This window comes from Pundamilia nyererei, unplaced genomic scaffold, assembly GCF_000239375.1.
Source record: "Pundamilia nyererei isolate P.nyererei 1_Seehausen unplaced genomic scaffold, PunNye1.0 scaffold00208, whole genome shotgun sequence".
Lineage (NCBI taxonomy): Eukaryota > Metazoa > Chordata > Actinopteri > Cichliformes > Cichlidae > Pundamilia > Pundamilia nyererei.
The window spans coordinates 1,051,539-1,065,013 of NW_005187609.1; the positions used below are offsets into that span (position 1 = coordinate 1,051,539).

General features: G+C 43.0%; 1 protein-coding gene across 6 annotated transcripts in view; it reads right to left on the reverse strand.

The window, feature by feature from the left end:
- Positions 1 to 890: 890 nt before the first annotated feature.
- Positions 891 to 13,475, reverse strand: part of enc2 (ectodermal-neural cortex 2) — a 19,359-nt gene continuing 6,774 nt past the window's right edge. For 5 of the 6 annotated variants that reach the window (XM_005747930.1, XM_005747928.2, XM_005747931.1 and 2 more), the window contains exons 3-13: positions 12,042 to 12,261; positions 11,839 to 11,944; positions 10,304 to 10,549; positions 9,470 to 9,559; positions 9,132 to 9,295; positions 7,878 to 8,025; positions 7,126 to 7,322; positions 6,407 to 6,512; positions 5,716 to 5,859; positions 5,084 to 5,498; positions 891 to 2,284 (exon numbers count right to left, since the gene is read on the reverse strand). In XM_005747930.1, the coding sequence (XP_005747987.1) occupies positions 5,112 to 5,498; positions 5,716 to 5,859; positions 6,407 to 6,512; positions 7,126 to 7,322; positions 7,878 to 8,025; positions 9,132 to 9,295; positions 9,470 to 9,559; positions 10,304 to 10,549; positions 11,839 to 11,944; positions 12,042 to 12,223 (1,770 nt within the window). In that variant the 5' untranslated portion in view covers positions 12,224 to 12,261 and the 3' untranslated portion in view covers positions 891 to 2,284; positions 5,084 to 5,111. The remainder of the gene's footprint in view (positions 2,285 to 5,083; positions 5,499 to 5,715; positions 5,860 to 6,406; positions 6,513 to 7,125; positions 7,323 to 7,877; positions 8,026 to 9,131; positions 9,296 to 9,469; positions 9,560 to 10,303; positions 10,550 to 11,838; positions 11,945 to 12,041; positions 12,262 to 13,475) is intronic. The other variant, XM_005747932.1, reaches the window with a different exon arrangement.

The following is a 13,475-nucleotide window of genomic DNA, read 5'->3' on the forward strand; positions in this document are numbered from 1 at the left end:
AAAAAAAAAAAAAATTTAATGAGAGAGATACAGATCCAGACACTTTCCAGTGGCTAACAGGCGTTAGCAGCTGGTTTGATTAAACCAACACTTTGTGTTTTTCTTTAAGCAGCAATACCAGTCCTGGCAAAAATGATGGAATCACATTTGGAGGAGGTCATTCAGCATTTTCACTTTGCTGCAAAGACACAAACCTTTTTAAACACCTCAGCTGAACTGAGCGTACCGAAAGCAAATATCCTTGTAATAATTATTGGTGCACTTCTTCTAGATCACATAGAAGATGACTGAGTGATGAAAACAATTAGATTTAGAAGGCAATTAGATGACCATGGGAGGCACTTTTCTCACTCCATCGATAGGAAGTACATTTGGGAGGAGGGCAGAAAAATGACTGTGCTGACCCAAATTAACTTTTTCATTTTTGTTGAGGACACTGGAAGAGTGACTCTTTGACTTCAAGGATAAATCTAGTATTGGCACGAGTGTGCACGTCACACGCACTCAGAAGTCATTTGATCCTTGGCTCGTGTGCCTTTAACTGTAAAACTAGCTAAATGTGAATTTGAAAACACTGCTGTGGTTTATTTAGTCATTTAGTCGGAGTGCAAGCACGGGCTGTCCTGTGACTTCATGGCCGTCTTTGCGGTACTCTGTGCAGGTGAGAGGTTTTTAAATCAACCAGAATCAGTGTCCCTGCTCTGTACCTGCAGAAAACACAATCAGTCTACCTGTAACTGAGTTCACTAGTAAGTGTTTTACTGTGCACATTAGTCAAGGATGCAGTGTATACTGGGATGGAAAGATTCACCTTTTCTGACACCCGACGTGTTAAAAGCGACAGAGACAAACCAGTCATCCTCGTCTGCACGTTCAAAAGCTCAGTGCAGTTTAAAAAGTAAGTCAGTGTTTATTATCACCAGTAAAAACATGACAGCACCACACTTAAAAAATTTTTTTCAAAATCATCTGGAAAACCTCACTTTAAGAAACATGTTCATCCTCAGATTTCCCAGATTCACTGGTGCATGCTTCAGTCTTTCTTCTGAGATACAGTTTAATTCCAACTTGGGAAAACAAGCAAATGCAGCTCAGAAGGGTCCATCCAAGGTCGTCATGAACAGTTGTAGAGAGGACGAGTGCAAAGACGCTCCCGACATTAGTAAACACTGTACACTGACAGAGCCAGTACAACATAGCAACGGCGGTGCAACTGTGTGCGCCACAAACCGTGTTCATTCATTTGTTGTGTTAGTTTGAGCACGGGGAAACACTGTACACTGATCACTCATTCACACACTCACGCACACGAACTCACTGTTGAAGATTAAAAGTCTTTAGGTGCTACAGAGAAAATACAGAGCAGTGTTTGAATGGCACTGAGCGTGTCTGCAGGACATACTCAACAAGGCCGCTGTGCTTCTCAGATTTCAAACCACGGAAAACTTGCTCAGCTGCACACATTCATTCATAATGTAATCATGTCATTGGAAATACAGAGGACTGCAAATGCACTCTGAAATGCTAATCAACCAGGTGTCCATCAGAGCTGAATCCAAGCCCAAAAAGTAGATCTTTGATGCTTATTTTCTTGGTGCTGAGTAAATCGCTTTGACGTCACAGCTCTGTACAGTCTGCCACACAGGCTGCTTGCTGTGCAGTCATGTCCACATCCTCTGGTGACGAGCTGCACTGCTGCAGAGGTGAATAAATAGATCGTGTGTGGAGAGCTGCTAATGCTGTGACATCAACGAGGACTTTTAGAAAGTAGCATGAGTAATTCAACTTCATTTTAGCAAATGATTCTTTACCACCGGATAATTCAGGCTAAACTCGGCCTGCGCTGCACCTGTTTCTGTATGAACTGGAAAATCTCTTACGAAAAAAAAAAAAAAAATGAACAAATAAAACCTAGCACTGCAAAAGCCAGAAACCTCCATCACATCATTGACTATTCAATACTGCAGTGAACATATTCTTTGCTTTCATTTCATTTTGCTGGACTTCTGAGGAAAATGACTTAAGTAAACATGGCAGCTCTTAGTTTGATTTCTTACTGGAATGGTTTGACTCATAAGACACTAAAGAAACACACGCACACACACAGTCCCTGTGTTTGTATGTCATCAGGAAGCACTGTAATTGTCTGTGTTCAGACCTGAGTGGTGCACTGTGGGGGGTTTTAACCACACCACTCACAATGTTTCAGAGTGTGTGACACGCTGCTTCGTCTTCAGAAAGCTTGGTCTGTGTGGCGCTTCGGCCACTCTCAGAGTTTCTCCTCCTGGAAGAAAAGAACAGAAATAAAACATGAAGGCAACAAAACTATTAACTTCATATTCAAGAAAACGTTAAAAAGTTGCCCATCAGTTTATGATTAGAGAAAAATATTCATCTGTGTGATATTTGCCACTACTGTGTTCTGCTGCTTTTAATGTGGTTCCATGTATACACAGACATTGCTGATGCTGCTATTATTATTATTATTATTATTATTATTATTATTATTATTATGGGAACCTCACCATCATTAACACCACCACCATAATGTTGTGTGGAGCCTGCTGGCTGGTGTCATTGTCATTCACAGCTGTTCAACGATTACACAGCATCATCTTAGATATATAACTGCTGTCATCACTCTTATTATGACCAGCAATGCAAACAATGATTTATTTGATAACAATCTAAATAAACTGCGCTTAGATTAACTCTCTACAACCCTGAGTGAAACAGTGCGACTGTAAACTGATGTGAGGGGCAGCGTCGACACCTGCAGGCAAAGAAGACAACAGCAGTGAGGCTGGAGCAGGACTGTGACCAAACTGCAGTGTGAACTGAAACATCACTCAGAGGCCTATACAGCCAACTGTATAAGTGATGGGTGGGAGATGGAGGGCAGATCAGTAGTGCTTTAATGGTCTGGGAAAAATCATGTGCCTCTAAACCTGAATAAGGCCAGGGAGATGGTGATCGAGGACAGCTATCCACTCCCCGTGTACGTCCCGAGAGGCTCAAGTGGAAAACTAACACAGAGGCTGGATACAAGAAAGGGATGAGCCGCCTCCGTTTCCTAACATCCTTCTACACGTGCAGCATAGTGTTGGCGATTTCCTGTCAGTGGGTTGTGGTGAGCACAGTGTCCTCTGCTGTGGTGTGCAGGGGCAGCAGCAGCATCAGAGCTGGTGAAACCAACAAGTGATCAGGATAATAAATGATGAGGAAGGCTGGCTCTGTGTTGGCTGTTATGGACCACAAACAGGACACACATCACCTCTAACACGCTGAATCAGTGCGGCTGCTATAAGGACAGATACAGGAAATCATTTCTCCCACATAACTCTATTAAAAAAAATGGACACGATTTTAATCTACAAATGTTTGTAATGTTTTGGTAACATTACATTTCCTGTTTACTTAGTTGATTTTTTAACAATATTAGTACTGCCACCATTATACTCTGGCCTGTGGCGCTTCTTCGCTTTGCTCATGTATGAAAATTCACACATGCGTGTTCATTTATCATAAATCTTTTTATCTTCATTACATCACTGTATTTAGTGAGAAAGCAAAACAGCTGCTCATAAACAGCAAAGAGATGAATAACAAAACACGGATTCATTGTATGACAAAATAGTCAGTTACTGTCACTTTGATCAGCACTTGTTCACACATGACATCATCACATTCCTGTCATCCCCAATAACTGAAAAATGTATTTACAAAAACGTACACATAATGTACACATAACACTGCAGTTTTTCTTTGTTTTTGTTCTTTTTAAATATATGTAACCTGTAAGTATTTGCGCGTCATAAAGTTTCTTCCAGACTGATTCAAGGTTGGGGAACATACATTGGTGCACTACAGTCGTTATCATTGTTTTCTATCTAACGCTCACACACTGAGCTCTTGCCCAAGGATTTGGCATGCAGACTGGAGCAGCCAGGGATTGAACCACCAACCTTCCAATTAGTAGATGATCTACCTCCTGAGCTGCAGCCACCACCAACATTCTTACAACATATAAAATAACATCTATGAGTTAGAGAGAGCAGGGCTCTGAACAGCTTCTCAGAATACTGACTTGTTGGAGTCTTTGACAGGGATCGTGGAAGAGGTTCCACCTTGGCGCTCCACTCCTGGGAGACCTCTGTGCTCAGGTGGGTAATGATAGAGCTGGAGCCCATGCAGAAACTGGAGCAACAGCAAAGTCTAAACCAGAGTCTGCTGTGTTATTACACTTCTGTGCTAAGCAGGGGTTTGAGCTTGAGGTTTGCTCAGAAATATGCCTGGTAGCACAGAACCTTAGGCTAAAGGTCAGCGATAATATTGGGACTTGGGTGAGGAAAGAAGCAGTGCTGTAAAATATGGAAGTTACATTTTTTTCTCTTCTTGTTTAAGGTCTATAGCCTGCAATATAAAGAAGCTCGAGGGGACAGTTGTTGTGAAGTGGCACCAACTAAATAAAACGCAATTGTATAAACTAATCACAACTTAGTGGTGAGTTGAACAGGGAAGGCTGCTAAACAGAACAGGTACCCAAGTGAATAACAGAGGTCCTGTCTGTGAGGTCTTTTTGGATTTCTCTTGCATACTGGGGGCAGTTGGGGACATGGGGTCCAAATGGCCATTTTCAGGACCTCCACTATCAAACCAGTGGGCAAGAGCTAAAGCCATATGATCATTTGTGCCTGTCGTGGTGGTAACCTACAGACCCACTAGTGGCCAGTGCCAGTGAAGGAATAAATGAGGCTGGTATGGGCTTCCCAGGCTTGGTAGACCTCAAGGGTCTCCTGAGGTAGCAGATGGGTGTTGGAGGACTGGCCTGTGGCTTTGGCAGCTGCAGAAGCAAAACCTGGGAAGAGGGACTTTCAGCTAGCCTGAAGGCAATTCAGGTTAGCTGTGGGAGGACTAAGTAACATTCTAGCGGTGAATAGTATGTTTATGACTGAAAAGCCCGAGTTGTGATAAAAACCACACACAGTGAAGAAGTTATGAAGTGTAACTTTGACGTTAACAAATGTGGATTGCTGTAACAGACAGTGACTTGTGTGGCATACTGAGACATTCCTCAACATACCTGGGATGAGTGTCTCCTGGTACCTCAGTTAGGCAGGCAGGTGTTTCCATGTGCTGACAAAGGCAGTGGGGATCAGTGAATAAGGTACAGTGGTGATGGAGTTCCAACTATCTGACGTGGGATCGTAACAGTCCAGAGTTTTACACCGCTGCGTCCCAAAATAACCTCCAACCACATAAAGCTTATTTCCCGAGGCCACGGCATGGCAGCTCATCCGTTTGGACGTCATGTCGCCCACTCGAGTCCACTGATTGGCTTCACAGTCAAAGCGATAAGCAGAGGCAGCTGTGAATTCTGTGTCGCCGCCCATGATAAAGATCTGGCTTCCCAAGACAGCAGCTGCCGTGTAGCGCCAGGGCTGAGGGCACTCGGCCGCGATGTTCCAGCGGTTTCCTACGGGGTCGTAACACTGGACCTACAAAATAGCAAGCAGGGAATTATACAGCTACAGTGCCATCGCCGACAGCACAACACTCACACTAAATGTAGTATTGTTCTTTTACATCTTTATTACACAATGACTGAAACAAAGAACAATAACTGGTCTTTCAAAGAAAAGTATAATCAATAAAATTCATACAGTATTGGTAGAGATGCTTCAGAGAGGCAGGTAAGTAACAAAGAGCACCAACCTTGGAGGCTTTGTCTCTGTGTATGGTGGTCCCCCCAAAAACAAAGAGTTTGAGTTTGGCAGAGACCACAGCAGCGTTACTGACGCCATCTCTTAGTGGAGCCATCATGGTCCATTTGTTATTGAGAGGGTCATACCGCTCCACCTGGTGAAGACGTTTGATACACTTAACACTTTAGTTTCATGTCCCTGTAAAGTTTGATCATAAAACAGTAAAATGCAAACTGAGCTGCTGGTCAAGCATCAGCGAAATCTCTGCACATGGTAAAGCTGTTCTTCACTCTTCTTGACAGACAGTCTTTAAACTTGGCAGGAGTGTTACGGACGACCTGCTATACACCTAACCCTGCGCTCCACCCTGCCCAATAAAACATGTTTACATTGCCTATAAAGCTTTATTTTAAACACCTGTCGAGGTGCAATTTTCTCTCTGTCATTTATTATTATAATTTAACTATTCTGTAAGACTTTAACAGAGAATGCACTTTTGTGCAAAGTACCACTTTCTGTAACTTCCTGCCAGTTCAAAGTCAATGCATATATGCTTTTGTGGCTGGCTATGAAATTTACAGAACAAATAAACTGTACATAAATATACGTAAATTGTCAAAAATAAATAAATTCTGCACTTGTCAGTTACAAATAAATAATTGTTTATTTGTGCTTTAGGTAGAAGTCATTGCTTTTCAGACCTGTTTCAGAGAGACAGATGGTGAAGCAGGGAAGACACCAGCTATGGCTGTATGCCCTCCAACAACATACAGACTGTTCTCCAGCTCAGCTGAACCATGGCCAAACCTGTGGAAGGGAAGCAGCATGTTGTGTGAACTTCTGTCAGTGATGGGTTTGCGATGGTGCACTTTGTAATGCAATCCACTATATGGCTAAAGTAAGTTTAAACACTTTTCTATACACAGCGTCTATCCACACAAACTATACTTCTACCAGTGGCACTTGAACTAATCTCAGTTGCATCCAAAACTCATTTTATCCTGCAGCTCCTTAGAAAGCCTTGGCATTTGCCACAGTTCATGACATATCTGCCATGTTTACAGTCATGCTAACACTTCTTAATCCTTTCAAACATAATAGGGTGAAGTGAATGAAACGTAGTCTGAAGCACAGATTCACAAAGATAAACGTTGCAGCAGGAAAAATTGCCTTCTAAGCGATTTCTGGTTCAGTGGCAAGAGCAACGTCTGTTTTGTGATAATTTCTTATTGTTAAACAATTGCCAAGTACAATATATAGAACTCTAGAATCTCACTTTGCTTTGGGCAACACATTTAGACCAATAAATGTCCATTTACACTGCAAATTTAACTGCAAAACTACCCTAGAAATTGGACAGTACTACTACATTGCCGTTTGCTCTGATCCAGCATTTCCTATAAAGCAACAAACAGCATACCTGGCTATTAGCATGGGTGCTCCTTTAGACCACTCTTCATGGACAGTGTCATAGATCCAGACGTCTTTAGACACTCCATTCTCTGATCCTCGACCTCCTGTCACATAAACCTTACAACCAATGGCGCAGGCACTGAACTCCTTTCTAGGGCTGGGAAGGTCTGCCTTCGGTATGATCTCCTTGGCTTTATGATCAACCTATAGATTTGACATAAATATGTGAACATCAGAAGTGGCCCAGTTGTTGCAGTCAACATAAAATGAGACAGAGGATGAGAAATACATAAAGATGAACTGGTGAATTAAATAAAGCGGAGTTAAAATTCACTCTGAATTTGTTTCCATGTTCACAAAGGACACGAAGACGGGGTTGTGTCGATGTATTATGAGGTTAATCCTCATGACTCACCAATCAATGGAATTTTTATGTCATTTCCCCACTGATATATTAAATTAGTATTAGTCATTGTGCTGAGATTAAACTCAATCAGCAAGGAGAGTTTTGGTTGTGAAAACCCGACTGTGTCGGGGTTGAGATGGAGAAGATCACAGCAGAGACAGGAGAGATGTTTTACACAGGAGAACAATTAAATACTGGAGGAATTAGTAGATCTATAGGTGTAAGCTTAAAATGAAAGAGCCGTTAAATGTCATGTTAATAACATAGCAGTTCAACTCACATCAGCCTGAGAGAAGTGACACTGACAGTGCATTACATGAAATCACACCACACAAGCAGAAAGGTCCTTTTACCTGATATATCTTGTCACACATGAAGGTTTGGCCTCCGAGTATAAGTAGCGTATGTCCTGCCTTGCGTGGTCGGGCACAAGGACTCGTCACTACTCCATCATTCTGAAGGATTTTCTTCTTACACTGCATTGCCTCTTCTACTATGGACCTGCAGGACAGTCAGCACATCAGCTGATCCTTACTGAAAGCGTGGCGAGTCTGTCAAAACCACAGCTGCTAGCGGATTTCTGTTTAAATTCACACTCCTATAATTTCTCAAGAATATGTTAATAATATTTGAAAAATATAAATAGTAACAATAACAAAAAAAAGATAACACAAAAGGAAACTGAACTGATACATGGGAATCGATATCCAAGCAAGTCTTGTCATGGAGTCCGACATGATCTGCTCTGTGGTTTCATGTAAGTGATACTGACATGTTTTGTTTTTGCTTGATCGATGTAGAAGCCTGTATGCAGACAGGTTGTGATACCTGGAATCACCCTGCAGGACATCCGTTTCATGCTCTGCATCAGAACTATATTAAACTGTATCGCCCCATCAAATACAGTTTGAATGAATAACTAAATAAAAGCAGGAATCGGTGACATTCTTGGTTCATTCTAAGGTAGAGTATTTGCTGTCACTTTTGAGAAACACCATTTTTGATTGAAGCTGGGTTCAGCTGGTCCATGGCACCAGCTCACAGGGTGTCACAGATCTGTGATGATCGAGTCACAGTCACAGCGAAGCTGCTCGGGCTCAGCTGTGTAATATCTTTCAAAAAAGATTTTGGCTTGGACTTGAAGACATTTCAGAAAATTTGTATTCAAGTGATGGAAAAGTAATATCATTTTAAAACTGTGCACGAACCCGGTTTTAAGATTGGGCTTCAAACTCTGTTTCTGATAGAGCCAACGATTAGGGCAGGATCAACGGACCCTGGGAAGATGCTTTAGCTACACTGCTGAGGGACTCCCCATGATGTAGTCTACCTCCTTTCACTCCTTTCCTCTACTCACTTGTGTGTATGCCACTATTGCATTAATTGTTATTAACCATCGTCTTCTCTCTTCCATTCATTTTTTGTGGTCGGCTCCTCTTTTACATCTTTATTACCTTTTAAGCCTAAGAAACTTCTTGGCCTGTAACACTTTTCACTCAATCAGACCCACCTCATATGAAAAGCTAGTATTGAATGCGAAAGCTTAAATGTGAGATGAAACAAAGAGAAGACACAAAGTTTACATGGTCTTGGTCTTATGAGCCTACCTGCTCCTCTTGTCAGCCATAATCAGCTCCTCACAGGCTACAGCCTCCAGCAGACACTCCGAGGGCAGCAGAGCCAACCTTATGCCTGTCAGCAGCTCTGGCAAATGAAGACGCCGACCCTCCAAGTCGTATCGAACCCACCGCATCACAGAGTTAAACACAACCTGCCATGAGTCGAATTACCAGCCAACATCAATTTATGGCTTCCAACACTGTACGAGGAGCATTCTGCGGTTTGGTTGGTATTTGGATGAAAAATCACTTCCAAACACAAATCAGTACGCTCTGAAAAAACACGCCACAGACACAGGAGAGTCCCCGCGAGTGACGACACTCACCTGTTCATCTTCTATCTCCAGCTCGTCACTCAGAATCAGCTCCAGCAGCTGGTCTTTGGACAGACTGTAGAAATCCTCAGACTCTCTCACCTGAAAGCACAAATACTTATGTTATATGCAACATACACGCTCTCTCACACAAACACACACTTTATTCAAAAAAGGAAACTTTCCTTTGTTGAATAAAGTAAAACCTTTTAAGCCTTCGTTTCCATTTTGATCATTCTGGTTTATAGTGCATGAAAACCACAAATCCTCCATCTCTGTCGTGGTCTCCGTGCCTGCCCGGCCGGCCCCACGAGGCTTCATGTGTTGTTTGGTTCTCTCTCTCCCTCTCTGCCTGGGCGGAGCTCACTGTGGGCTCCGCCCTTGGCCCTCACACCTGACAACAATCAGCTGTCATCACCTAGGAGCAATATTTGAGGCTGGAACACAGATCCTCTCGTCGCTGGATGATTGCACGTTAGTGATTCTCCCAGCTCCTGTGAACCTGTGCTTTGTGAGTGACTTCCCTTTCTTCTGCTACAGAGACTTTCCTCCCTGCCGTGTGAACGTGTGAGTTTGGGCAAGAAGACGTGAGCGAGTGTGAGAGAGCTTCCCCGTGATTCCCTGGATTTCCCTTCACTGTATACATCGTGCACTAGTGCTGTAAATAAACTGCTTTTGGAGACGTCTAACCGCTCTGCGCTTGAGTTCCTACTACCTGATTGTGACAATCTCAGATTATTAAAATATTCCACAGGATCAATCCCCCCACAAATCTGAAACATATGTTCATTTGTTCACTCAGTATTTTTTAATAAACTTAGAGAAAACAAGAATAGTCATCTTTACCGTCTCATAGTGCACCAGACACATCCTCCACGACAGCTCGTACAGCCTTTTACACTGATGAGCATCTGATAACAGCATCATTCCCAAGCAGTTGGACGCGTGCAGGTTTTTTTCTAAGAACTCTGCTGCTGCATCCCGAATATCGTGGAACTGCAGCATGTCGCCAGCCTCCAACAACGACTCTGCGTTCTCCTCATTTATGATCACTCGGGAAGAGTAGGCAAAGTCCAACAGAAGCTCCAGGACCTAGCCAAGTAGGCCATTGGAAAATTAGCCATGCACATTACAGGACATATAACAGCGTGATACACTGCCTAAGACCAAAACACACTAAACGTGGGCACGTGTACTGGTGAATTTTAAGAGATCAAAGAATGGAAGAAAAGAGGAAGCAGGCAGTTTGTATTGTGGCTGTTTGCATATGTGTGCTATACATGCAGCATTTAATGCGAGCCTGCAACCTCAGCCAGGTCTCCATTGGAAAAGACACTTTGATCCTAGTTAGAAATCTTCCTAAACTAAATCCTAATAAATTGGAGTAACAATAATTTTTCAGTGTCACCTGAGCCAAATCGGCTTCAGATTGTCCTTGTAATTCATTACCTAAACAGGATGACAGCCGATACCTGACAGCTGAAGGACATGCCTCCCATTCCACTTTTAGAAACTAAAAACAAGTAAACCTGCAGTCTGAGAGCAAAGCTCTGCTGGGATATCAGGATACTATAAGGTCTGTGACACATGATGAACCCCGATCACTTCCTCTTGCAAAATTGGTTTGCAAGAGGAAGAAATTTAATGTGAATTCTGGACTTGAGGAGCCAGTGAAGACCAGCTAATATGGGAGACAGACGATCCCTCCTTCTCATCCCCGCGCCACTAAAAGCTTTCAGAGCAGCCCAGTAGTAAGGAATGAGCCAGTCCACAGTGAGGTGGCAGAAGAGGTTATGAGATCCCTCATGATTCTGACCATGTTGTGCAGATGAAAGCCTGCTGTCCTTCTGATTTCTTTAATGTGAGAGAAAAAGGACCTGCTATGAAGTGGTTCAACCCTCTCTGTCCTCAACTCTTTACATGTATATTTCTTTTCACTTATATTTCCTGTCCTCTGAAGATTAAACTTTAAGGCATACAAAATGAAATAGCATCAGACTTCAGGTTCATTTTATTGGATGCAGCTCAGGAGGTAGGGCAAGTTATCTACTAAGTGGGAAGTTGGTGGCTCGATCCCTGGCTCCTCCAGTCTGTGTGCTAAATATCCTTGGGCATGGTACTAACCCCAAGTTGCTCTCAGATGCATCCATCACAGTATGAATGTGGGTGAATGTTAGATAGAAAGCACTTGTGCAGGAAAAGCAGAGAAAAATAGTGTTTGTGTGAATGGGTGAATGAGGCAAGTGCTTTGAGTGCTGAGGTAGAGCTATATAAGATTATATATAGATATGTTTGTTTGTTTTTTTAATGAAAAGAACAAAAAACAAGGAGCCACCAGAACACGCTAACCTGACTGTTCAAAGAGAAATTCAGAGTAGTACCTCGGGGTGTATACTGTCTCTGAAATTGACGTCAGTGTCCAGGCTTTCTCGCAGCCCTCCGCTAAACATGGCTTCAAAGTAACGACTACATGCTGCCAGGACAGCCCTGCAGAACACGAAAGCAGATGAGCCAGAGTGAAAGTCACAAGTTAGAAAACAAACAAAAGGGGTCATCGAAAAAGACACTGCCAGCGTGAGTTTACCTGTGGCATGGGAAAGAGCGATCGCCGGCCCACAGAGTGACATCAGTAAACATGCATTGTTTTCTCATGGTGTTCAAATGAGTCAGGACACTGTCGGGATGTGAAGGCTTGTGGAACAATGAGATGTTCATGGAGCCTGTGCTAGTGCGGGATTTCCGATTTTCGTGAACAGTCACCGACATGGCAGCTTTGCTTGGTACCTACAGCACTCTCTCCTATACTGCAATAAAAACAGGGGGAGACAAAGGAAAATACTGTCACACTGTAGACACAGCTGGGATTAGCAGTGTAGATGCGTGTATGCAAGTGGTCACAGTTCTGTGCACAATACACAAGAACTAAAGATCTAACCATAACATCACATTTCTTACAACACTGTTCACATAATGGTACACTGTACTGCCAAAGTATTCACTCACCCATCCAACTTTCAATCACTTTCAGGGCCACAGACTATTTCTACAAACATTTGTGAAAGAATGGCTCACGCTCAGGGAATTCCAGCGTGGTACCGTGATAGGATGCCACCTGTGCAACAAGTCCAGTCATGAAATTTCCTTGCTACTGAATACTCCAGAGTCAGCTGTTAGTGGTGTTATAACAAAGCAAGGTCCATAAAGACATGAGTTTGATGTGGAAGAACTTGACTGGCCTGCACAGAGCCCTGACCTCAACAACAGAACAGCTTTGGGATGAATTAGGGTGGAGACTGTGAGCCAGACCTTCTCGTCCTCATCAGTAGCTCACAAAGGTGTTTCTGGTAGAATAGTCAAATATTCCCATAAACACAGTGCAAAGCTGTGAGGCTTCCCAGAAGAGTGGGAGCTGTTATAGCTGCAGAGGGTGGGCCGCCATCATGTTAAACCCTGTGGATTAAGAATGGGATGTGACTCAAGTTCATATGCGTGTGAAGGCAGACAAACAAATACCTTTGGCAACACAGTGTATCTGTGCCCTGAATGAGTTCCTCTGAGTGCACTCCAGGATCCCAGAGCATTGAGGAAATGTTCCAAACTGTCTCTTAAGTTTGAAAGGATAGGCTCATGGGACCAGTATGGGGAACTATTAAAACATGTTTAATAAAATGCACTTATGCACAAGTGACAGCTGCAGATGAGCAGCACTCTGAGATATCTGGAAGGTAACAAAACATGTTGAGGTGTGTTCTTTGACAGACAGACAGAGTGCTCCTAGACTGGCTTGATTTTTTCTTTTTCATTTTTATTTATTTCTTATATGGACCATGTACAAAATGCATTAATAGAATAAAGAACACACACACACACACACACACACACACACACACACACACACACACACACACACACACACACACACACACACGTGGTGCAGGTGTTCTTCTGCCATTGCTCACCGTGCTGCCAAGAGACACACAAATACACATTTAGACCATCTCCAAACCCACACACACAC